The sequence below is a fragment of the Aptenodytes patagonicus genome, chromosome 1 (genome assembly GCF_965638725.1).
Source record: "Aptenodytes patagonicus chromosome 1, bAptPat1.pri.cur, whole genome shotgun sequence".
Taxonomy (NCBI): domain Eukaryota; kingdom Metazoa; phylum Chordata; class Aves; order Sphenisciformes; family Spheniscidae; genus Aptenodytes; species Aptenodytes patagonicus.
The window spans coordinates 40,158,377-40,185,203 of record NC_134949.1 but is presented as its reverse complement, the minus strand read 5'-3'; the positions used below and the strand labels follow the sequence as shown (position 1 = coordinate 40,185,203).

Below are 26,827 nucleotides of genomic sequence, written 5' to 3'. Positions count from 1 at the left end.
GAAGTACCTGACTTTGCTCTCTTCACTGATTGTTGACTTTAAACTGCTCATCCGTTTCAGCCTGGCCAGTTTCCTATTCCACTGTTCCAATTCTTCTATTCTGACTTCAAGATTGTTGGTTAGTTTACAAAGCTGCTTTACAGCACCAACATTCTCCATAAAGATCTGATCCTGAGAAGCAAAACAATGACAAAAGTAGGTACAGTATATTCATCAGTCAGATGTAACAAGCAGTAATGAGTACAGAATTCACCTATGTAAAGATACATTGAATATTTACAATGCAAACACAAGTTATCTCACTGTAAATGGGATGCACTTATGACTATAAAACCCTTTTGCTAGATTGTAAAAATTGCTTATGTTCAATTTGCAGTAAATTGAAAATGAGGACTTGCAGAAAAATTTTAAGAAGCTAAAGGGCTTCGTAGACCAAGAATTTAAACTATATTTTACCTTCATACTGTGTTGAATTTTAAACCTTATCACTGTCACAACAGGCATCTACTATTTGATTTGTAGTGCTGCAGCTGAACATAGATTTCAGAATCCCTTAGCAAGATGTACGTGCAACCATCTACCTACAGGATTGACTAACCTGGCTCAGACAAGCCAGAGTTTCTATCCATGTTGTACACATAACGTGAATCACACAGGAATCAGTGAGACAGGGAAAGATCCAAACCAGAGGTCAAGCTGTGATGGCATAATATTTTGTTCTCCCCTTCAACTTCTCCAGCTTCTTACAGGAGTCCTGTAAGTTCTAATACCGTGATCAGCGCCACAACTAACACAGTTCAGACACCCTCCATTTACTCCTGAATATTTTACCCAGGAAAAGCCTTCTATTCTTCTACCCCCTGCTTATCATCTAGGTATCAATCTGCTGCTGGAAAAGCCTTCAGTACAACCATCCAGGTAATAAGTATTTTATCCATTTCTGAGCCAAAAATGGTTACTGATCCACTACAGGAGCATAGTAACAGCATACTTTCTTTGCTGTGTTTGAAAGAACGGCTTTCTCATACTAATGTACAACCAGACTGATGCCATTAAACCTTGGATGAAGCTATTACTGCAGTTAATGTTGCTAAGTGTTCCAGTCTAGTCAAGTCATGCAGAAGGAAAGCAAAAGCAGAGTTTTGCCTTTCACATTGTAAATGTCACGCACACCTTTCTTTTAAAGGTGACTGCATTCCACAAAAACAGACAGTATTTTGTATAAACAGAACCAGAGCACAGGTATCAGTGGTAAGTTGCAAACGTCTCTACTGCCAGAAGACCAACAGCCTGTTTAACTAAAAAGTGACTTCAAAATAACCTCCTGTGCCTAGAACTGTGAAATCATTTATACGGTCACTTGTCCTCATATCAATGATATGTAGCAGCTGTCCTTTCCATTCTCTTCAAATCATGCAGGAATCTCTTCTAGGTGGCTTCAACTAGCTGAGAAAATGGCTCATCTGGCAAAATGAAGGAATACTTTCTTTGGGACAAAAGGACTGAATAGAGTTTTACTGCCTCACTGATGACAAAGTACTGAGCACAGTGCGATTGAGAAGAGAAGAAAGATTCTTGTCCCAAAATAGCAAATTTCCACACGGTTGAGACGTTTCTCTAGAGTAGCAGAGCCTGGTTCAAATGTGTAATGCAATCAATTAATTTTACAGAGTTCGACAGCTCCAAACAGGTAACTGACAAAGAGACGCAACCAAACCAGCCAATATCCTGCTTATCTGGAACTAAACTTGGAACGTGAGATAACAAAGTACAAGGCCTCATCACCTGCCTAACTGAAAGCAAAGATACGAAGCAACACCCATTTACTACTCAAGGTGCTGAGTTATTCTGGAGTTGGGAGCTCCAGACATTTAAAGCAGATGTTCCACCTGGACATCAGATGTTCCAAATCTCTGAATTCAATATACATCTTAAACTGTTAGACACAGATCTCTCCTGCCCCTGTCACCCAAAGGTCATAGAATTGACATTCACATGCTCTGCCACAGGTGTTAGGAGAAAGAGGAGAAAGCACAGATTTACCTAACTGTATTAAAACAATGTTGAAATGTTTGTGAAGTGATCACAGACCTAGCCAATTAGTCAAGAAAATGCTAAGCAGCAAATAAGCCATTGCTGTAACAACTCGTTCCTGCTTGGGCCACATCCATGGCAGAATCACGTCCTGCAGGGTGCAGCAGGCTTTCTCCATTTGCTAAGTCACATCCCTGGAAGACATCCTGGCAAGTGTTGTCCGGAGACCCAAGCTACAGAGTAGAAAGGGAACACGATGGGCCCAAATGGCAGTGCTGTGAGGCACTGTTACAGACGGTATTTTGTGTGATATTTCAGCAGACAGAGATATAAATCAAAAGCTCAATTGTCCAACTTAAAAGTTTTGTCATAAAAAAACTGATGACCCCAAAGCAGTTGGGGGGGGGCTCAAAAATGCAAATGATGATGCAGCTGTCACACAATGTAACAGGAAGGGCTAAAGGGCAAAACAAACCCAATGTCACTATCTAACACCACTGCTCTTCTATGAGCATCTAGAAATCAGCTACAGGCTGGAACCCTGACCAAATACAGAAGATTTTCTAAAAGTCTCCTTTTCAACAGTATCTCTAGAAAGTGCTCTTTCCTCAGCTTTATTCAAAGTGTCTAATTCATGCTTCCTTTATATGGAATACAGCCTAGCAGATTTAACCTATGAATTTAATTTATTTGTAGCCTATCAAAAGAAGACAAATGAAATGCAATATTTTTTATAGATATTTTCTCCAAGTTTGGTGGTGTAAACTTGTGTTTTCTATAGAATAATGAAAGAATGCATGAATATAATGAATACAGGATCATGTTCATGACATCATCCAGACAAGACAAGGTTACCCATTATCGGCTGTAAGCAGGAAAAAGCTGGGAAGTGGTCCTTGACCTGCAGTGAACCAGCGCACAACAGAGGGGCCGCTCTGAGCCATGCTGTGGACAAGCGCTGTCTACAGTCACGTGTGACTGGACTCTGTGACTGACAGTCCCTTGCAGTCCTATTTCTACAGGAAAAGTAGAGGAAGAGACCACAGGACAACAGACTAAGGCATTGTTTCCAACCTATGAGCATGGTAATTACTTTGTGTGCCATAAACATTTTATAGTATATGATTTTGAAGCTATAATAAGGATTTCAGATGAACAGAAAAACCTTCCCACAGAGCACACAGAGTTAGCATTTGTATTTGGTATGAAGTGATTACACCCGGATTAGAGTAAGGAAGTTTTTATTTAACAAATAGAATGCCATCATTGCTTAATTCACTTCTGGAACACTTAATTAACTTAAACACAAAAGAATGTTTTGGAGTCCCACTTGTTGGACCAATGCTATGAAATCGATATCCACCTTTATTCAGCAAAGCTAGTTTTTTTCCTTTTCTCTTTATTGTATGTTTATTTATAACGAGATTTTAATGTAAATACTTTTTGTCATTAAAAGATTCAGCCATTTACTAACACCTGGTGGTTCAGTTTTTCTCAATGATTTGCCAAACACTATTTTTGTAAACACATGTGGAGGCCTAGAGCTTTGTATAAAGCATAGTGTTTGTTTATAGCTCCATATACGAAAGGAACAGTCTAAATACACACCTCCACCTTCTCTCTCAAGACCATACCTTGTCAACCATGAGGAAGTTTTCTATTTTTTCTCCATCATTACAAGAAATTTCTCCAACTTCTCTAACAGCTTGAGGTAAAAGCTCCTTCACCTCCTGGGCTATTATTCCTGTTCACAAGATAAACTAAAGTCAGGAAACACAGTGGCATACCATTGACCGTGGTTGTGTGCTTTGAGTCGACCAACCTAAAAGCTACAGGTAGGGCCAAACATGATCTAGAATTTCTCTGTGGTAGGAAAATCCAGGATTTCACTTTTTTTTTTTTCCATTCCACAGAAAACAAACAGAAACCTTTAGAAGTCCAGTTTCTCTGCAATAAGAACAAAATTGTTTGTGATCACGTACTTCACTTTCATTAACCCTCTGGAAAAATAACCCTCAATCTTTAAAAATTGAAACGGAAGTTGGAAAATACCAGAAATACTTAATTTTGGCATTTTTATATCACAAGAGAAACACAGAACAGCGTGCAATTGTAGCACCCTAAGAAATGAGGATGAAATAGCAGGGTGTTAAAAGGCACTATGGCACAATGAACAACAGTGGAAGTTAATGAAAAATGGGAACAGAGCTGACTGAATACCTGTTTCATGAGTATTTTTTATTCCCATAACAGATGCAAATTCAGGCTTGTAGTCATACTCCACCAGCCTCATTTGTGTTATTCTTCTCAACTGCTCATTTGTATCGACCTAGTTGGATAAATACCAAGATTCGTATGTTGAAACGTTAGGAACGGTCATGGCACCAAGGACTTCAGTGAGATAGCAACAAGCCTGACATGGCCACTTGGCCAATCTTTGCATCGAAAAATATGGACAATCTTCTCATTCCCCATTAGCAGAGTGCTATTTGTATTTGTATTGCCAGTTACCCTTCAGTCTGACAACTCCCATTTACACAGATATCCCCAGCTTCTGTGGGCGGCCTCTTCCAAAGTCCATAGGCGATGGCTCTACAGAGCACAGCGGTACACCCGATTTCTTTAGGCCAGCATTTCAGCACACCCAGGGTAAAGAAGGTGCTTCACATGTCAGAACAATGATCCACACGTGCTGTGGCGCAAACATAGATGCTCTAAATACTCCCCCGCCCTCACCTCCCGGATATTCTGTTTTGCTCGGCTGTCAGATGGGTGCATGATTCTGCCCATAACTTTTGCATTTCCGCAGACAACCAGTGCTTCATCTGGTGCATCTGTGTTAATTCCTACTCGACCATGATAGACTATCGTCTCTGGAACATGTCCTCGCTGCCACAGTACATCACTGTCATTCTCAAACTGCCCTGGGTTAGATGCCTGGAAGAAAAAAATTATGTTTAAAGATATAGTATAACATAGATGTACTATTGCTTATTCCATCAGGAATTCAGGGAAAATGAAATGCCAAATCTTTAATATTAAAATTGTATTCAAGAGCTTTTCTAACACACCAACAGAAAAAAACAGAGTGGAGTCACTTCTAAGTAAGTGTTTCTACTCATACAGCATCGGCCTCATTGCTTTTTCCCTTGAATTCTACTTTATTATCACCTTAAGCTAAATTATCAATGTCCAAAGCTTTCCAAATTTTAACTTTGACATTATGCCACATAACCATTTATTTACCAGCAAATTTTAGCTGAGGCTGGAAATCAGAAAAGAGCAAACAAGGCAAAGATTAAACACATGTGGTTCATAAAATCCTCTGTGATGTTTAAAATTAACTCAGAAATTTCATGTCAAGGAAACAGGGTCTTTTAAAGAACACCAAAAAAACAACAGAGTGTGTATAATTAGAAAAGGCATTTGATTTCAGTAATTAATTTTGGTTTTGTTTTTTTTTTTTAACTTTGAATTCAGGCTTTAAAATTTGAGTCTGAACAAAAGTATGATCACTATAAAAAGTTCGCACTCATTTAAAGAAGCCAGGCTTTCACAAGGCTTTGCCATCTACAGGGCGTGGTGCTGAGCACCTATCACCGTTTGCCACAATTAGAGCATGATCTGATATGCCTGATAACCACTACTCAGCTGGTAGTTTTGTTATGTTATGTTTGAGTGTATAAAGGGCCAGAACGTGAGTTGCTTTCTCTCACGGTGCATTTGCACAGCTTTGCCACTTTAAGGTAGCCAGTGGCTGGCTCACTGTACCCTGCCACTGAAACCCCGTCAGACATCTGGAAAATGACTTTTTTTTCCTTTTCAGCTTTCCTGTTGATATTTTCACCACTTCAAATCACAGCCTCTTAATCCTTCTCTTTTTCTGCCTTCTTTTTTCTTTGTCTGGAATAGTGGCCAGGTTTGCAAAATCTCATTCCCTGGATTCCTATTAAAAAACTGTCTCACACACATCGAAAGAGCTCTCTTCACTGAAATTTCAAAAGAATCTAACATTAAAAATGGTAGAAAAATGCAAATTTCTAAATCTTACATAAAAATATTTATCTTATAAGGTAAAAATAATCCCAAGGATGAGTCAAATGTGAAAATTCAACAGCTTTCCCAAATTAGTAAAGAGATTATATTTGTAACACTGCTAGATGCAGAAAGAGAAATTCAACGAACACAGTATTGTAGAAATTAATGGACAAAAGAGGAAAAGAACTAACTATGCAGGAATGACACAAACACAATGCTTCAGCGTCCTGAAATGAAAGAACCCACAGCAACGGCCAGGATGATGAAACTTCTCAGCAGGGCAGAAAACTACTGAACTCCAAACATTGCTTTCAAAGCCCTTTCACAGCTCCACCCAGAAAGGAGCTCTCAGCCATATTGCCCTCCAAAAACCTAACTGTAACTGCAGGAAGACGCTTTATGGCACAAGAAGACAGAAAGTAATGGCCCATACGAAAAAGGAGCCAGGACCGAAACCGTCTGAAAGCCCTCATCTTCCTTTGGAAACCCCTGTGCAACACCACACATACTGGGGATTTGCATTTTTGCTCTCTCCAAACCCGAATGCTAAACCAGGCTGTAATCATAAGCCTAGGCAGACGATGTGCCACCAAAAAGGACCCAAGCAATGGCCTACAAAAAATGATGCCAGGACTAAAAGCTTTAGACAGCCCTCACCTATCTTTAGGAGCTGCTTCCCAGTCCCGCTTAATACACTAGAGCTCTTGGTCTTATTTGACTCTAAAACAAAATACTAAGCCTATTCCTCACCGTAAGCCAAGGACTAGAAATACTCCATGCAAAAAAGAAGCAGCTCCTCAATTGGCCCACACGAAAAAGTTCACTGGACTGCAGTCTTCCAGAAGCCCTCACCATCCTTTGCAGCCCCACCACATGGCACCTATGCATTTCCCATCTTTCTAAGCCCTAAGCATAATCTTCACCCTAGAAATAACCATAACCCTAGACTACACCCAGTTCAGATGTTAACCACCAGCTATTGGTCACGTGAAAAAGGGACCAGGACTGAAAGCTTTTGGCAGCCCCCACCTTTCCTTGGCAGTCCCCTTGCAACCCCACTCATGCTGGGGCTCTGCACTTTCTCTCTCTCCTAACCCTAACCCTCCATAGCTCCTGTTACAATAGAGCTCTGGGATTTTTCCTCTCTTCTAAGTCTAACTCTATAGGCTAAAGCTGAGTACTAAAAGGAAAGCTTTATGTGGATCAGAGGACTGAAAAGTAACGGTCATGAGGAAGAGAGACCAATTCTTCCTTTTTCTGTTTTGAAACCTATATTACAACCACCAAATTAAGAGCTGGGACACTCTGGAAACACACTGGAAAGGGGCAGCTATGGGTCTTAATCTTCCTAGAGCTGCTTGACCTTCTTCCCTTGCATTTTTTTTCATTCTCATCCTCCTTTGAAAATGAAGCATCTAGCCAATGAAAGCATTTACCAAGTCATTTACCATTTACAAAGCATTTACCATTTCCTGTCAAGTGCCGGAAATTGTTTCACCTCAAAGAAAAAACAATCTGGAAAAGTCAATGTATTTTGTATTGGAATTCACAACAAGCTTTCTTTTTAAATTCTTCTATAGCTCTGCTTTTAACATTTTAAAATGCCGATAATTAAAAGATAACAACATATTCATATATTCATATAATATGCAACCGTAATCTTTTTTCCTCAATCTTTTTGATTCAATGGTCATTTTTATGCCCAAGAATTACCCCCCCGTAGTCTCCTATGAATATCAAAACAGTTTTGTAAATACGTTTCACATGAAAGCAATATAAATTTCTACCTACCCTCACAATGATCTTTTCAGAGACATTTGCAGACAGTAGATAGAATTCATCCTGAGAGACAGCATACAGTCCAACCACCAGCATGAAGTATCTAATTTGAAATTGATTTAATCAAGATAATAATTGAAGTAATGTCTTCTCACAGAAAAAAATAAAATGTTTTAAATGCAACTGCTGTTACTGATTCATAAAAAGATAGCCAGAACATTTTTTAAATATATTTATGTTACAATATGAAAGAAAAAATATTTCCTTCGCTCTCAAGTAATACGCTCTTTCAAGCCCCACAATCACTGAAAATGAACAAAGATTACAGTAATTTTGACAAATTTAAGTAATGAAGACTCAAAGATGAAGACCCTTCCTTCCCCAGAAGAAAATGATCATCATTTGGTTTTTTGGCTGCCTGATTTTGTCAGCCAACATTCTGGCTGTGATTTCCTGAAACAATCTCTAACCACAAGGATGAGATACTTTCTTTTATTCTCACATCATCCTGTGACTCTAGAGGAGGCCTTTAAGCATACCAACTATCACAGAATTTGAAATTAAAAAAATCACAGGATTTGGCAATGCTGAGATTTTTCACAAACATCAGCTCCATTCTAAAGTAGACCACCTCTTTTCCACTTCACACACACAGGCCAACTAGCTACAGCAATACCTCTGGTCAGGATTAGGTTTCCCCTTTTTTCTCATATTATTTGCTGTTGTTTCACTGAAATGCAACCTTCCCAGTGTTACTTTAGTTATCTGGTCCCCTGGCAGATCAACTCTAAAATAGAAAAGAAAACAAGATCAGGGAAATAGGCAATTGAGATCTACCTGGCTCAAGCCAGATTTCCTCAAACTCATTAATATAGTTTTGAGAAAAGCTGACAAATGAAAAAACAGAGGAACCCCAGTAAAAATGCAGTAACCCTGGTTTATAAAAATGCATTAAAAACACAGTGACTATGTCAAGGAGATAAACAAACAGGATAAAGCACCAGCAGTGGGAAACTGTTCTTAGTAATAGGAGTCTTGTGTTTCTTGGTCTGTTTGTACACGGTCTTGAACATAATAAAACCGTATGTGTTCCATATGATGGGTATTTGTTGATTGCCAAGGGTAACATTGCTTATTATTGGATCTGAGTTTCCACATTAAAATAAATAAATTTTACTGCTTGCCCCTTTTTTCACCTGCACCTAATTTTTATGTCTGGAAGTACAAAATACAGACCTATGTCTCAAATACATAGTGGCACTGCTCCTGTCAGTGATAAATAATATGAATAAAGAGTTTGCATGGAGAAAACAACAGTCCATTGACTGTGTTCTCATCTGGTATAAATGAAAACTACACCATCAGCACCCATGAAACAATTTACACCAAGAATCTATTCTTCAGTATGCAAAAGGAAGAAAAATGCCATGATAGAGGTAATTAAGTGAAAATTGAGCTCTCCTTCCAAGCTCAAAGCTAATTTTTGCAGATTATATATTGCAGCCTTTATTCCAGCACTGTCCTGTCAAACTTGACACTGTCTTATCTTTTTCTGTTTTAAGGCTTCTTTAATTATTTATAGAGAACAGAACAGCTCCAACAGAAGACACTTATGCCAGAAGAACAAACATTGATTCTGTCAGTGAGTTAAGATGCAGAAGAATGGCAGAGAGTTCCAGGGAGAAGCTGCATGTATGTTTCTAGCAGGGGCGCTCCCCCTTAAAAGCACTGCAAATACATCTCATGCCCACGTAGAACAGGAACATTACTGACATTTCTTAAGATGGGAAATGCATCTGCCATACAGCTCATACAACAGTGTTGCCAGCTGAATATAAACATTTTGGATAGGCATACTTAACACATTTGTAAAGCTGCTGAAAATTTTCCTTAATGAAGGGAGACCAGGTATATATTACTACTGTGATTCTATGCACACACGCGGAATGGAATCTGGACAAAGATCAGAAGACCGGCTTAGAGCTACTATAAGTTTCCAAGAAACAACTACTTCACATTTCTGACCAATCAAGTATTGAAATAAAATGGAATAAATTTCTCAAAATTCTTACTTAACAGGATGGAAAGTTTTTTTGCTTCGATCTGACTGAGACTGTTCAATAGCAATTGTTTGATTTGGAGCTTCCACCTATAAAGAAAAAAGAATTTTCAAAAATAACAAGAATATTAAATTTCAAACACATAAAATTTGCAACAGAAATTAATAGGCAAATTGTGTTTGAAACAGTGAAATCTCTCTCATTTCTCATGGAACTCTATAGAAAATAACATGGGAATTGACTCCTGATCAATTGACACCTGTGTTCCAGCTAGTCTGAAGCCCCAAATCATTCTGTGGACATAATTTGAAAGGGGGAAAAAAGGAAAAGTCACGCATTAATTTGCGACAGAAAAACTGCTTTCTGAATCTAGACTGTTACTGGCTCATCCTATCCCAAAGTATAAATGTTAATATATATAATTTATATATTTTATACATTTATATTAATATAAATGTATAAAAGATATTTAACATGAGAACTGAACCTATGCCAAGTAGTTCCATAAGTTATTTTAATGTAAATTTCTGTACCTTTCTGGAATGGTACCAAGCAGCACTTTGCTTCAGATGGGAACAGATGACAGTAATATTCACTGATTTCTTCTGCATTAGAATGCATTAAGCAAAACTGGTAGTAACTGCCTTGTAAAACAGCTACATGGATTTTTTAAATCACTTAAATCAATTAACCAGTTTTGGTAGTAAGTAAAAAACCTGGTAAAATCTTCCAAAAAGATTAACATTTCTTACTACTTCTGTATATGCAAGCTTGTGGACCCATATTGGCTCGAAAGAATTTGGTTCTTAAAATGAAAACGGAAAGCCTGGCAAGAAGAAATGGGGAATTTTTGTTGGTTTTCTACATGTGCGCTGTTCAGGAAAAACAGATTTGATCCTTTTTCTTTGCTTTGTGAATTGTTGTTTACAACGCATCTTTTCGACCAATGGGTAGACTGGCCACCTACACACCAGATGACGCTCCTGCACTGCCCACAGAGGGAACAAAATTTCAGCCAAAGAGAAGGAAGTCAGTGAAACTATGGCAAACAGGCAAACATGACGTCTCTCAGCATATATCAGCACAAGCATCCATTAAATGTCACTTTTTTCCAAAAGAGTTCCACACGGAAGTCACCAGTAACTTAAGAGTTCTCTTTTGTCAGTTCTTGGTCAAAAATGACTAAGAAAAGAGTTCATTTCAATTATTTACCTTATTCTATGGATAATCACATACTAATTTATTAAAAGTAATAATCACAAAGAGGAGAAATACTTGCCTTTATTCCAAAAGCTTTCAAGTAAAACTTTTCTATTGGTTTCCCCCCCAGCTGAGTTTTGACATATTTTGGATGTCCAGTGATTCCAATATGGACTGTGATTTGGAAATGATTCTTCTTCTGGCACACAAAGGCATCATCTGTTGTTGAAAAATTAAATCCTTTGTCTGTGACAATGTGATATCCTACAGCGGGTCTACAAAAACAAGAAAGAATAGCAACTTTAAGTACAGGCATATTTGAGTGACATCTTGAGTTCCTATTTTTTATGTGGTCTGAAAACCCATCTGAGTTTTTACTGATAAAATGGGAGCCAAAATACATCTTTGCAATCACCAGTTCTACCAGTATTTTCTTCTTAGCCTCTTAGAGGTGTAAAAATGAAAATGCATATAAAGTGTACTCTAATTCTCGTCTGACACATGAAATGTTTGGAAACCAGAGGTGGAGAAGCTTGCAAAATCCTCACTTTCAGATCTGGTATAAAGGAACTCTGTTCACCTAAAAGCACAACCAAACCTTTTAGTGTATTCAAGCACTCATTATAACATTGCTATAAACAACAGAGCTGAACTAGTGCTGCAGACAACAACGTGCTAATGAGCCAGCAAGACTCCCTATTTTGTTCCCAAATTCCCACACCAAGTGCTTCTGCAGAAGCTGCTGGGATTCAAATAAGGCTTTACTCAGGCTAAATGAAAAGCTATCGATACTGACCCTCTGGCCAGATGACTATAGAACTCTCCTTTATAACGTTGTCCATCCTACCCCAACTAAGGAAACCCTATTCTATTTATTCAAAGGGCTAATCTGTCACCCAAAGAGAAGAGTATTCTGTCCTTATGATTCACAGCAAACAAGGAAAGGTATCAAAAGATCTTTCTAAAAGAGCCAGTGAACTCACCATCCCAACAATGGTTCCAGTCCTCTCATTTAAGTGATGGATAATTCTGAAATAATAGGACTACATGGTTCTCTTATATGGGCATTGGCTTTTCTTGCTAATGAAAGTTTGATAATGATGATCTCGTCTGATGCTACAGAGAACCTCCCATTAACACAGTTACTGAAGATGGCTTTTCAGAACTCATCCATTCGTTTGCACATTATTAGTTGGAAAAATCAAAATGTACAGACTTTACAAGAAATGTACAGACCTTATTTTCTTTTTATAAATTATGAACGAAAGGCCCCTTTCAAACAATCACCGATTATCTGGGACAGGGAATAAAGAGAAAATGACTCTGTAACTACTTCAAAACTACCAAGTCATATGTTAATTCATATTTAAAATTATAATGAAGTGTCTACCATCTCCTCAAACCAGCATTATTAAAGAAGCAAAGCTTCTTCAGTTTCTTCCTACAACTGGTAGTTCTTTTTATTTATGTACGAAATGTGTCTATTTCATAGTAGGGGAAGGAGTCGTTTTTCAGATTTAGGTGTGAAGCAAGTTCATTAGCCGATATCCTTAAAGCAATTTCAGAGTATTTGCTTACATGCAGACAAGCAGATTGAGAAGCGAAAGTACAAATTTCCATTTCTCCAAGTTGAATTGTTCGGAACAATGACTCCCAAAGAGGAATTTCTTGTTTATCATTTTCTGAGGACACCATTTACAGTAACTAAGAGCAAATACATATTTTGATCTGATCATACAAAGAATGGTCAGTCTTACCAAGCAGTACAGCAAAACTTGGAAGAACTTTTAGGTAGCAAGGGATATCCCTGTCACACAAGCATGCCTACTAGAAATACACTTCAAATTCCTCTTTCTATTCAGAATTTGAGTCTTCAGACAACATCTTTGGAATAGAGTCCCACCAGTCACCATAGTAATGGGGCAAGGGGCTAAGAAAGTGCCAAGCAGACACGATGCAGGGCATAATTAATGGCAGAGTAATCTTCTCTAATGAATCTACCTCAGCTAACAGCATTTTGTTGTTAAAATGAAATAATCAAAAGGTTAAAATACTGGATGAATAAAATGGAAAATAATAATTAACCTTAGAAATGCCCTTAAAGTGGGCACAACAATTTCAAGGTACAGGACCAATCAATCTACACTGAGCAGTGATAAGCACGTGACTCTTTTGAGGCTAACAGAATACAGGATCACTACTCAGAAAATCTGTGCACTGTGCCGTAATTACAGTGCATCCTGGAACAAAGGCACTGCCATTGACCTCGCTTAAAAGTAACGCTGACTTCCTCTGCAAATAATATCTCAATCCCCTTCCACAGTAATGGTAACGGTACATGTATTTGGAAGCTCTAACGCTCAGCATCACATTGTCTTTGTTGAGACAAGCCACCAAGAAATGTAAGTCTGGAACTTCAATTTTAAGTGTATGGGAACCAACAAGTAATTGGGTAGCGGCAGGAGAGCAATCTCCCAACATCAGCTCACAGCTCTAATGTAGTCGTTGACTGAAAGCATAACAGGAGTTGGAAGCCACTTTCATTTAGAGTGACAATTCACATCACAAACACAGCTGGAGGTTTCTTGGCCCATCCAGCTCCCAAGGAGTAGAAAGGTGTGAACACTGAGCTGTCTGCTCTCTTGTCATGTCAATACCCTAGGAGAAGGGTTGTGTGGGACACAGTAAGATGTGTATTGCCCCTATCACGCTGTGCACAAACAGGGAACGTCAGTGTCCAGCAATGACACTGATACACTCCAAACTCCCACAAGTGCTTTAGGCAGGTTGGGCTAGAGGAACATTAAAATTCACTATGCTATTTAAGTCCTGTGGAGACAGTGACAAATTGTTTACACCAATCCTGGCGAACTGACCAGACACTGTAGAAGGGTTTTTGTTAAAAGGAATGATTCACTAAATACTAGAATGGAGAAAACCAGGGATGTGAAGTGAACTTGGAATGACCTTTCCCAGATCATGTGGCCAAAAAAAAGGATTTACAGTTCTGATTTATACAGGAAAATGCTAAATCTTTGGCTATACAGTTGCACATCATACATAATTACTTGCCCCAATGTGCTTGACAAAATAAACAAAAATTAAAGGTATTTTAAGTTAAACTCATTTTTCTTTTGCCCCTAGATCCTCGAAGGGAAATCAGAAAACCTGGCATGAATTTCAACCAGTGTTTAAAGTTCTGCTTATCTGATACATCTGCAGGTTCATATTCCATCATGCCTGCTACACCTCCTTCTCCAGTCTTATTTTCAGTAAGAACAAGGGATGCCAAATGTATCATTTATTCCTACAAAACTACAATACCAGCAAAATACCCCAAGAAACCACGTTTTCCAAGTGCAAACATCAGTGCTTACAGTTTTTCATAATTAGAGTTAAATAAGCTGTTCCACTGAGAAGTTTGATATGGTTGCCATGTTAGAGCTTGACAGCATTTTTCCAAAGCTGCATTCTGTCCATCACTGTCATATTCTTGCACTTCAGCAGCACAGTCCTTAACAGTTGCTGTAGAGAGATAGTGAAAATTCAGTTATTACTTTTGTGACTAGCCAAAAATCCTGCATAAACATTTTTATAAATATATTTACATATCTACACATACATATAAAGCACAAATATACTGCATATATATTTAAATCTGATTGTCCTTTGCAGTTATTCCAAAAGATTGTGTTATATTCCCTTGCCCTAGAAAATAAATTTTTCAGCCTTCCTGATTTGCAAAATATTACACAAGTAACACGTCCTATTTTTATTCTCTCCAAAAGGATGGCTAGTTTCCTTTTTTTTTTTTTTTTGGGGGGGGGGAAGGAAAGCTAAGCATTTTACTGTACATCTGCAACACTGCAAGAAGCAATTACACAAAATAATTACATATGTTTCCCATTCTCTCTACTACAGGTTTAAACTGAATATACTCCAACTCACTGCAACAGGTACTTCGTCCCAGAGCAGGAGGCAGAGTTTTCCAATAGCAAGCACATTCACCACTACATCTGCTTGACTGGTTAATGCTTTCTGACTATACATTACAGCATTCTGAGATAGACAGGGTCAACCATAATTCTCTGAGATATTATACATTTTATGAAGACAGAGGAGAATGTGATAAGAGAGACAGATAAACGGAGTGCAGTAAGGACAGGAGAAAATAAGTCATTGAGCATATAAGCTAAGATCCGTCCACTGCCAGTGGCAGCACAGTAAGACAGAGCCTACAGAATCATTTCAGGCCCAAGCTGCATTTGCAATTCCCCACTTCTGACATACAGCAGAGTGAAAATATAAAAAAACCCCCACAGTAAAGAAATTCACACCTCATTTCTAAACGATCCCCATGCCATTTTTACCAATGGCTGTGTTCTTTTTCCTATAGCACGTGCGTCAGTAAGATTTTATTAACAGTGACTCCCAAGGAAAGCGTATTTCAAAGCTGTGCCTTTAAGTATTAAAACCAGCAATAGCAATTTTAGATACAGAAGCGTCTGCTCATCTTCTCTTTCCAGCAGAGGTAGACTTAGAGGACTAGTCACAATCAAGCAACACTGATCAAATAAAAGATACCAAAGGAAAAGTAATCTACTAAATCCAGTTGCTACTCATTAAAAGCGTTCTAAAAGATTGATTTAATGCTGAAGAATAACTTACTCCGAAGAAATAACAAGCAACTCTCAGGTTTTCCACTAACAGACAAGGGTGAAATTCCTCAGATAAACTGTTCATTACAAACTGTTCATTCGCAAAGAGCCTCACGCTTCACAGAAGCTGATCCATTTCTGTACTTGCCCGATAACCTTTTTTGTATCAATTAGTATAAGCTTAGCATTTTTATCTTGATAAAACAATGAATTAAATTAATTTGGGGAAGGGGTGGGGAAAAGCACACAGCTTTTACCAAGCTTGTGCATGGATACACTTTGTAGAAAAAATACAGAGTTGAGATGATAAAGGGAAATTGCAATCTGTTTGCTCATCCACCACATTAATTCCCTGTTAAGCTGACCCAAGATGGTTTATTTGCCCAGTCAATTTAGTGCCAAGCAAAGTCAGCAGAGTATAGTATCATCTGTGTACTGCAGGCTCACACATGGAAAAGGGCAGAATGTTTTGTCCAGAGAGTCCTCAGGAAACACGAACCTCTAACGCTTCTCTCTTCGACAAATATAAATAGGTCCTGGTTTTCAAAAACACTGAAAAGGTAAATTCCTCCAAACCTGGTAGTGGAGTACAGACTGTTAATACAGCTACCTTTTCAGAGCCAGCAGGAGCTGTGCTCTTAAAATATTTACTTGTCTACAGTATGAAACATTAAATTTCATCTTCGCACGGTTGCTTACCTTGTCTGGAGTCCCGAGACTGAACTGGAGAATCAGTGGCATCTCCCAGTAATTGTGAGAGCTTCCTTTTTTTGCCTGACACTGCAGAAATACTTTTTTAAAAATACACGTTACATTAGTCATTTATAAGTATAAATACAGATATTACAGAATCATAACAAGAGAATACCCAGGTATCCCATTCTAATTGTATTGTCACCCAAATTCTGACTTGCTGGGGAGAGGAGATTGCTGTTGGCTTTTTAAAACTGAATTATGCAATTTTTCCTTCCAAAACATAAATTAGTTTATCTTTTTATTTCATATGAATAGAGAAGTTGATCTCTTTTTAAAAATTTACACAGTGCGTATGTGGCACGGTTTTATTGTCTCCTGACATTTGCATTAAAAACACAGCTTTATCTTAAGTAATTGTACTCCACCAAGCATGAACTCACTTTCCTTCTTATACAGACAATACTAGTAGCAGTTAAACTAATGCGTTAATGAACAGATCTCAAGGGGCAACTGATGGGTAACAGTTTTCCCCTTTCCCAGAAACTGAGATTTCAAAACATGCTCCTTTGTGCAAAGGGAAAAAACTTTATTCCAAAGTTTTGATATTATAAAATGTAAGCTGGAATATCCTGACAGATGGTCATTCCTTCTGGATGGGGGAAAAAACAAGCCAAACTCTGGGTCTCAGTCAGGCCCAGTAGGTACTCAAACTAAGGTTTCTCCGCAAGCAGAAGAAAAGCCCACCCACCACATTGTTATTCTTTTTCTGGGTTTGTCCAAAAGTTCCACATTTGATTAAGAAGTATTTTGTATCTTAAGTTCCAATAACTAAAGTATTCCCTCAAAAAATAATGTGATTTTGACTAACTGGCACCTTCTACTGGAAAACAAACAAATAAAAGAACACAAATAGCTTCAGTGAGAAACACAGGCACAGCTTCCTTCCCCCACACACATGTAACACATAATTGAGCTCTGTACAGAAGAGGAGACAGGGACAGAGCATCTGCAAGCCCAGGACTAACACTGATGAATTCACATTTCTCTCCCCATACCAGGGAGGTCCCTCTCTAGCATGCATCAGTCAATTCATTCTTACTAGGTATCACGGCTGGATGCTTGCACTAGCCAGTGTATTTTAAATAACTAAATCATTAATAATTAAGCATCCACAACATGCTGGTGGGTGAATATGGCAGATGGTATACAAATACCATTTCACTTGCTTACATAGATATGACAATATTTTTTTTTTTTTTTTTCTCTCATGCCACTTGTCAGAACACTTACAAGATCCTTATGGACCAATCCCTGCAATAGGTATTGCAAAACGCCTGAATGTTTTTATAATCCAGTTATGAAGCACCTGTTGATCCCTCTTTAGCCTTATAATGTTTTAAAAATTGAAATCCTTTCCTACTTCCAATCCGAACTTCAATCAAGATGTTTAAAGAACCCTCAACCACAAGTGTCTCAAAAATGTCTAAACACTGCCATCCTGTGGAAAACCCTACACCCATGGGAATTTTACACCAGTCTTAAACCACGTCTTCTACCAGCTCTACTTTTTTTTGTATCTGTCCCATCCTTTGCATAAAAGCTTTATCATTTACCCAGAAGTCTGAGATGCATTTGGCTGAAAATATGAATAATTAAAACCCAAACAGCTGGAGGATGTAGAATTATTCCAAGGAGTCACAGCATTTTCTGTCTTCACACAGCAGCCTTGGGGGATGTTGCAGGGATGCCCACTGGCACTGGGGTTAGAGTAAGTCTCCATGAACCTGCAGGGAAGCTTGCTGGGTGCCACAGCAGATGGGCATGGGAGCGGAGGCTGCGGCCCACTGGGCCACGTAGCATCATGCCACATGGCTGCAAGAAGTAAACAGACAAGAAAGTAAGGAGAAAGAAGAGGAGCTGGAGACCTTCCTACAAGCTTGGGAGAGGCAGAATTCATGTGACCTACTCTGGAGCTGTGGCGGAGAACATGGTTCCGATCCAGAGTCCGGTGGGGAGTCTGGTAACTGGCTTTGCCTAGGGATGAAAAAGAGATTTTAATTTCTACTGGGAGGAGACATGGAGGATGACCACAAGGCAATGCTGAAAGCAGCTGAAGGGGGACCACCAGGCTACTGACCAGGATCTTCAGGAAGCACGGCTCACTGTGGTTGCTGCCCCTTCTCACAGGAGCAATGTCACTTGTGCTTTGTGAGACCATCTCCTATGGCCCTCCACCTCTCCCCCATGCAGGGAGGCACCATCCCTGCTAGCTCTTGCCCTCCAGGACCCACTCACTTCAATCCTCCTTCCTTCCCATGAGCTGTTCTTCCGTTACCTCCGGGCACACCACTAACTCTGAATACACGGAGCTCACAGGGGCTTTAAACCCGTTCTCTCTAGACTATAGGTTAAAGATCTAGACTATAGGTTAAAGATCTGTAGCATCTTTGTCCACTAACTGTAGCCAATTTCTTAAGACCTTAGTCTGGCCAAAGCACTCTCAGCCACTATCAGATGTTAGCAGGTCCCATTTTAGCACCTAACTCACCAGAGAGGCAGCCCAAGTGCGGCAGGGAGCAGGAGCTGCCGCACGGGTGGGGAAGCACATTTGCCCGGTTTGAAACAAGAGCTTTTACAAGCTGACCAAAAAGATCTGGAAGCTTAACCTGGGGTTTCCATGGGTGACAAGCTACTCTCACTCTTTTCAATCCTACACAAATATTCCAGTTCCATTTGGAAGAGTGTAGTGGGAGACCAATAATTAATATCTTCTAAGCCTAAATCACAAAAGAATTGAAAATAAAGAGTACTAACAGGTCCATCCCAACAGACACCTCAAAGAAAAGCTTCAAAAACAAAACAAACCAAAAAACCCTCTCATTCCTCACAGCGACAAGCCATTCAGTCATGTTTTAACCCAAACACCATTGCTGACCCATTATTTATTGTGCCTGAGTTTATCACCGGGGCGAATCTCGACGCATTGCTGAAACCCTGAATAAAGAATAAATCGTAAGGGCAGGGCTTGAGCAGCGGGGGCCTCGGGGTGCGCTGACAGGAGACCGCCACGAGCTGCCGGCAGCCGGTGCCGGCCGGCTCTGCCCCGCCGCCAGCAGCGCCTCGCCCGCCAGAGCCTCCGCCAGCCAATCAGCGGCGCCCAGCTCCCGCAGCAGCGCGAGCGAGCGGCCGCTGCCAGGGAGAGCGGCCGAGCCGCTGAGGCGGCGAACGCCGAGGGGTGCCCTCCTGCTGAGGCTGCGGCTCCGGGGTGCGCCGCGCTGGAGCGGGGACACCCCGAGGGGACTGCGGGCCGCGAGCGACCCACGCCGGCGCCGAGGAAAATGAGTAAGGAGCGAGGAGCCGGAAGGAGAAGCCGTTACGCGCCCCCACCCTACCCCCACCGGCGGCAGTGGGAGGGACCGAGCGTGAGGAGCGGCGGCGACAAGGGGAGGAGGGAGGAGCGCTCGGTTTGAACTGAGCCTCGAAAAGGCGGGGGGAAGGAAGGATGTTTCCCTAAGTGTTTAATTGTTTGTATTCTCTTTTTCTCAATACACGAGTAACAAATTAAAAATTAAATTGGTAACAAAGTAAAAATTTCTTGAGTCTAGGCTCTCTTGCCCACGACAAAGGGTGCTCACGAAGTACAGATCCATGCAACGCCCCATATAGTACCGTCGTCCAACAGCTTCCACGTCACCTGCCATGAAAACGCCTGCCGATTAACACTGTGCCGTGCCAAATTCAGGCAGAGCTAGGCTGCTTTCCTTGTGTAGAGATACATAAGCAAGAGGCTCATCTCCCAGTTCACATCCTATGAATTGGAAAGCAGGGCCACCTCCACAGCAGCTCAGGGTTGTTGGCAATCAGGACTGCACAGGAGGAACACCCTTGGCACCCTGCTGAGGCAAGGTCCTAGCATAGCACAGCACCTTCAAACCCCCGGTGGGAGCATTACAGGGAGCAGGTGCAGAGGCAGTTACGATCAGTCATTATGAGAGCCAGGGACTGGAGGCATGACAGAGGAATCCTGGCTGGGAACCAAGAAATTCCATGTGATCCATAGCCACCTCTTTGTCAAACCCCATAGCCAAGCAGGAGAGAATTATGTTTTAACACCCCTGCTCAGAGAGGTCATTGTGGAAAGCCAAACAACTTCAGCGTGCTCTGTGATTTTTAGTGTTCAATGTTTTTTGTTACACAAACACATAAATCTCTGAGAACATGACCTCCCAATTCCTTTCTAAAGAACTTCGGGCACACTGCTCTGTACAAGAACATGCCAGCCCATATTTTACTGTGCAGCTTTCTCCTGATTTTCAGGCAGGAAGTGAATGTTTCCTTGTGTGCAGCTGACACTAGGAGCCTTGCTCTCAACTTGTTTCTAACAGCTCAGCCCATTTACTTGCCTGAGGTTTGAAAGAAGGTTCTTGATTATTTACTTTTTGATACATATGCTTGATTATATTGTATTATATCTCCCTGTGATATTCTTGTTTTGCTTTTACACTTGCACTGTTTCTCCTGTCAGACATTGTGTAAAGGATTACTCTCTTAGAGTGAGACCTGGAACTAGACCATAGTTTAAGCTAGGCCAAGTACTCCATGAGTAGCTCTCAGCAACAAGCAGGTGTTCCCACACTACGTAGCAAAACCACTTCATTCCTTCTGCATTGAAAATAGGAGCATCCTAAGTCAACAGCAGACCGCTACAGAGAGGCTATGCTTCTGTCTCCTGTCAGTTGAGGGCATAGGTCTGCCACGTCTCCTATTTTATTTCAAGTTTTTCAGTCCTTCGTGATGGTGCTTTCAAAGCAGCTTAAGGGAGAGAAAATCCTATGCCATCTCGCTGCCATTTAAAGGAACTACAGAGGGTTCTTCTATTACATTAGGACACTTCCAGATGCACCCAAGACCTTGGTGGTAACAGCACCCTTTTAATTGCATTCTGCATTCCGTATTGCATGTGCCAGTATGTTGATCTGCATTTTATATAGAGAGAGGCTTTTAATATTTTTCTCCTTTGACACATTTTGGCAAGTTCCTGAGATTCTATTCTGTTTATGCACAAATAGTCTGCAGTACAGACAAATACTTCATAATTTTACTTCTAGAGATCTAATGATTCAGTAAATGTTCTTCTTAATCCCATAATTAATGAAGTATTACTGTAGTGTCAGTGTAAAAACCTGTTGAGCCTCCAGATTATTTTCTTGCATGTAAATACTTAGTAGCACTGCAACTAGAATATCTAACATATGTAAGCTACATAATAGCATATATATACACATTTATATTTCTGCTATGTTTTGTGTATAAAAACAAAATAATAACATTTTAAAGTTGTCAGACAGGAGTTCAATAATCTGTTTAACCTGATACATGTTTAGTTACTCTACAAATAAAGGTTACATATATTTATGTACAACAACCTCTTCATTCTTCTTTTATAGCATGGGTAGAGAGAGAATCAATTCATTATTCATGATTTAGAGCAGGTAGAAGCCTATTTAGCCCACTGTAAGTAAATATGTGTCCTGCTGAGTGTGTCCAGAATGAAAAATCACGTGTTTACTGATTTTTAAAACATCCCCTCTTGCTCTGCTTCTTGGTAAGTGCCAGTGTCAGCCCACTAATAATATTTTGCATTGAACAACAGTCATCTGATAGTTATCTAGATGAAAGATTTGGGTTCGAAGTCTTCAATAGATCTGTGCTGCATAACTTTCCACCCTTGACTGTGACCCTTTGCATTATATATCCTTTGTATCTGTTAAAGTTAGTCTCAGAAGAGATTAATGGACAGTTTGTTCTGAATGAAGCATTAGGATGAAAACAGTAGCCCTGCTTCCCTCAAACTGGGAGGTTTACATCATTCTCTCAATTTGTTATACATTAGTCTCACTTATATCACTCTGTACACAAACACTAAACTAGCACTTACAGGAATATTAAAATAACAGCTTTGCATTTAATGCCACAATTAGCATAACAGTTGTGAATTATGCCAGACTTCATTATCATTCATTCTGTTGAACTACAAGACGACCATATTTCCATTACTGTCTGTAATTGATTTTTCCAAGTCTTCTTACACAGCTTCAAGCAACAATATCAAGAGAGCCACAATCCTCTTCAAACTCAGATTTCAGCTCTGACTGTCGCATTCAGATTTTATCATGGCACTGATGAAAACAATTTAAGAGATGTTGCTAAGGAGGGGAAGTATATGTTGCTGTAATACTTACAAAGTTCCAAACTCTACATCACTACTGATGAATTCTTCCAACATACTTGTATCCACCATGGGATTCTCCAAGGCTCCATGGACATCTTGCCCTAAAATTAAAAATGTCAAAAAGACAGAAATTATGAGAGTGGAATTTGGAGGCAGTTGTCAGTACTTCAGACTAAGTAATGCTGCCCACTCTCCTACACAAAGGAAAACCAAATCCATCCTGTCTCGTGTGTAACGGATGGGTTACGCTTCTGGCTTTAGTCACTCTGGGAGAAAGGATGACGGGAAATGCAGAGTAAAAGAGGATGTGCAGGGGAACATGAAGATGACACAGCAGCACCAGGCAAACACCAGTTCATGCATGGCATTAAGGCTTCACTAAACTACCACAGCAAGAGGATGAAGGGCCCAGTCTGCAACTGGAAAAAGGGGTTTTGAAGATAACTTCATACTCTCTTACATTGGGATCAAAACAGGTGATCGGGTCAAAGTTCAGACATTGTCTCACGCAGATCCACTTTCTGCACTGGTACTGCAAGTGAGTTTCTGAAACAGTTTAAAAATCCACCATTATGAGCTTAAAGAAAGCAAAAATAAAGCTTTAGAAACGTTTGATCGGTGGCTTCCTTTTATTTTCCCCCCAAAAAAAGCCCACTAACATGTTAAATGTATTAATTAATAGAAAGGTTCAGTACTTTGTCCTTCGTTGCTTGGTAACTGAAGGCTATAAACAGATTTTATGATTATAAAGTCTCCGGAATTCATGACAACTTTTGTAGAAAGTCAACCGAACACTCTAAAAAACCCAAACAAACAGAACTACTTTGTAGGCTCCCCACATCTCCAGCAAGACTTCCATAAATATGGGTGTGGCCCATCAGAAAGCAAACACGATAAGGACCTTGAAATTACTGCTCTCTCCAGCGAGGCACAGGAGCTGTGCGTGGCTCTGTCCCACTGCTACACGAGATAAAACGGACTAGCCTATAAATTCAGAGCTGCATGGCTCAGCCCCGAACGGCTGACACCAACCATTTCGCCTCAGCTCTGCAGCAGAGCTGCACAACAGAACACAAAAGGTTAACCACTATCATTGAGCACAGGAGCAGTAACTGCCTTTGGTGCTTTTACTGTCTTCTCACTGTACTAGCATCAGACGAGTGCATGGTAAGAAGCTGTATCATAAAATTTCTTCTGTTTTTTTTCCTGACGTCTCTGACATGGTTCCTTCTTGATCTAGTGTTTAGACATTACTCAACTGCAAGCAGCACCTAAAAATCCACTTCCACCACCTTGCACAAGAATCCCCTTGTGTGTCTGTCTTAATACATAAATTTACATTACTAATAAACATCTCCTAAATTGCTTTGTGATCACAGATTAATCTAGGCATCATTTGCTTATCACTACTGCAGCTTAATTTCAGCTGCCTTTCACTGTGAGATAGCAGCTTGCAGGTGTGCTGCTGATAGATCCTCGCATCCCAACATACTGGCATTGTATACAAACCTGTCCTCCGCACATCAGAGAACAGATTCAGTAAGTGCAGCACACTTACTTGCCTCAGCAAAACTGTAACATGGAAAGTCCTGAAGTAGCAGCGAACAAAGTACTTTGCAAAACCAGCTTGAGAGTACAAAAGAACCTGCCTTTCTTCAACAGCCTTCCTCAAACTTGTTGGATTCTCATCTTTTCATCTTCATGTCCGAATTTAGGATATCCGCCCTTGAATGTCAAACACTTCTCCTTTTGCTAACATAGTCCACAGGAAACTGAATCAATCACCTTCTCCTTTTACCCACCCGTTCCTCCTGTTCAGATTGCCTGGCCCTCATGCAGAATGATATAATTTTGTTATTAATGTGAGACCAGAGGTCAGATACAAAGTGTTTTTCCTGTACCACAAAACCAACAATTCCTTATTTTGACCAAGGTCAAAGACAAGCTCTTTTGAAGTACAGCTATGAATCAAACAAGGACAGGGCCTTTAGTATGGGCATCCCACAGTACAGAGATTGGCTCTGTTGCTAAGTGATGACAACAGCAATATGTATCATCCCTTCTTAATCTCTCCACTTTGCATAAACAGTTAAATGGGTAGGAGGAAAAGGAAGGAATAAGTAATTCTGTGCGGGGAGAAGAAGGAAGCACACCAGGAAGAAGATAGGCCACCGCTAATGAAAGTTCACAATACAAGTGCGCAGAAGAGCCAGTACATTTGGCTGCCCTGTAGAACTTTATTCTTTCTTTCTGAATATACTTTCCAGGTCAGTGGCATCATGTGCTTGCACTGGCATCTGTTTCAGCAGAGGAGGAGCTGTTGGATCATACACAAATTTATTTTAAATGGCGGCTTCCATTTCACAGGCATTTGATCACAGTAAGTACTTAATAGTTACAGGTAGTATGCAAGCCAGTCACTCACCTGGATGTTAGGTGGCTGTGAGAGCAGCGAACTGTGTGTGGGTAGTGGGACAAGCCCTGCCGAGAGGCCCCTGTGAGCACACAGCTTCCCACGCAGAACCACGTGCCTGGCCAAGAGCTGCCGGAGGACATGCGGAGTCAGCAGCCTTTATCAGCTTGCACTCGGGGATCTCTGCTCCCAGTCCACACTCCACACCCCAGTGTGCCCAGACGTCTCTGCTAAGAGTCCGCACTGGGTGACACATTCAACTTGAATGTCCCCGCACAGAGAATTGCCAGCTACCCAAGAAACTGATGAAGATGAAAGGCCAAAACAGTGACTGGGGTTTCATACACAGTTGTTTGCAGAACAGAGACTGCAGTCATAGGCAGCATATGACTACATTTTTCCCATTTCTCCATAAGCTTGATATTCTGTTGTTACCTCTCCTTCAATCTGAAGTCTAAAACCTGTCAGTTCTACCACTGGCTTCTGTTTCCCTGTCCGTTCTCACCTAGCCCGTCCCTATTCCCAGCCCCAAGCCCCCAAGGAGTAGTCCAAACTCCAGCCTCCTAATCTAACAGTTGCTTGCTTCATCTCTCTCTCTCTCTTTGGCAGACATCTCCTCCTTTCCTCCAGCCATGAGGCTCTCGTCAGCTGGCTCCTGAGCTTCACTCTGTACTCTACACTCCTGTAACCATCAGCCTCAAGCCCTGAATTACCTGCTTCGATTAATTCTCCCAACACTTCCATGTAGTGCCTTACATATGACTGCATTTAAATCAGTTTCCTCCTTTTCAATAGTATCTAAATGCAAAGTGAAGGATGAGGGACAGAGAACCAGAAACTCCTTGCAGTAAGTTTTGTCTTTAACAGCACAGCTATTTCAGAGAAAGTCACACGCTGTTGTAAATTTGGCTTGCGCCACAGCCATCACTTTCCAAAGGAGTACCCAAATAACCAGGCTACTGGGGTGCTCTTTCTGCAAACATAAATTCAGTCCACAACCAATAAAATATTCTGTCAAACTTTAGTATTAACTAAAAATAGTAAACTGACCATTTCCTGACATTCAAAGAGGATGTCAGGAGGTTCCCAGCCAAGTCCAGCTATTTGTAGTAAGATCTGTATTAAAACGTCAGCTATTCTACACAGGCAACAACCCTTAAATAACAGCTTAGATGTAAAAAATGGCACACAGAACACGGTCAGTGATACCTGCTTGCTGAAAGGACAAATTAATAACGTTTGCTACAAAACCTTGCAACTTGAGGGAAATGTTTCTGCTCGAGAATTTTCTGCTTCAGATTTTCATCTGAAGATACTTTACCACTGAGGCCAAACAGGCCTCAACACCTTATGAGCTCCACTATACAGGCTCAGTGATGAGTCCAGTTGAACGTCATGGGCTTACACTAAGGTAAGCCTTACTTAGGGGGCTGACAGTTCATTAACTCCTTTCATACTACAGGACTCCAAGTACTGGTCACTACTTAAACTGTTCAAGATAGTCCAGTTCATTTTGATGGGAACAGGCCTGGAGTCATTTATAAAAGCTGCTGGGCCAGCAGCGCTACAGACACGAACCTCGGGCACTCAGCAGCAACAAACAGGAAAGGGTCAAGGACAAAACAGCTGTAGCTGGCAGAACTGCAGCCAGCCAGGACACACCACAGTCTAGGGTTATTCAACAGCAGGAAAACCTGTAACACTCCAGCTGGTAAGG

The 26,827-nt window shown here is 40.5% G+C and overlaps 1 protein-coding gene across 1 annotated transcript in view; it reads right to left on the bottom strand.

The window, feature by feature from the left end:
* MYRFL (myelin regulatory factor like) overlaps positions 1-26,827 on the bottom strand; it is a 46,525-nt gene that overhangs the window by 16,300 nt on the left and 3,398 nt on the right. Inside the window, exons 2-14 of the mRNA XM_076332831.1 lie at positions 22,708-22,798; positions 18,432-18,499; positions 18,079-18,337; positions 16,469-16,560; positions 14,489-14,636; positions 11,191-11,386; positions 9,924-10,000; positions 8,528-8,638; positions 7,864-7,954; positions 4,771-4,971; positions 4,255-4,363; positions 3,669-3,778; positions 8-171 (exon numbers count right to left, since the gene is read on the bottom strand). Coding sequence (XP_076188946.1) covers positions 8-171; positions 3,669-3,778; positions 4,255-4,363; positions 4,771-4,971; positions 7,864-7,954; positions 8,528-8,638; positions 9,924-10,000; positions 11,191-11,386; positions 14,489-14,636; positions 16,469-16,560; positions 18,079-18,337; positions 18,432-18,499; positions 22,708-22,798 — 1,717 coding nt within the window. The remainder of the gene's footprint in view (positions 1-7; positions 172-3,668; positions 3,779-4,254; positions 4,364-4,770; positions 4,972-7,863; positions 7,955-8,527; positions 8,639-9,923; positions 10,001-11,190; positions 11,387-14,488; positions 14,637-16,468; positions 16,561-18,078; positions 18,338-18,431; positions 18,500-22,707; positions 22,799-26,827) is intronic.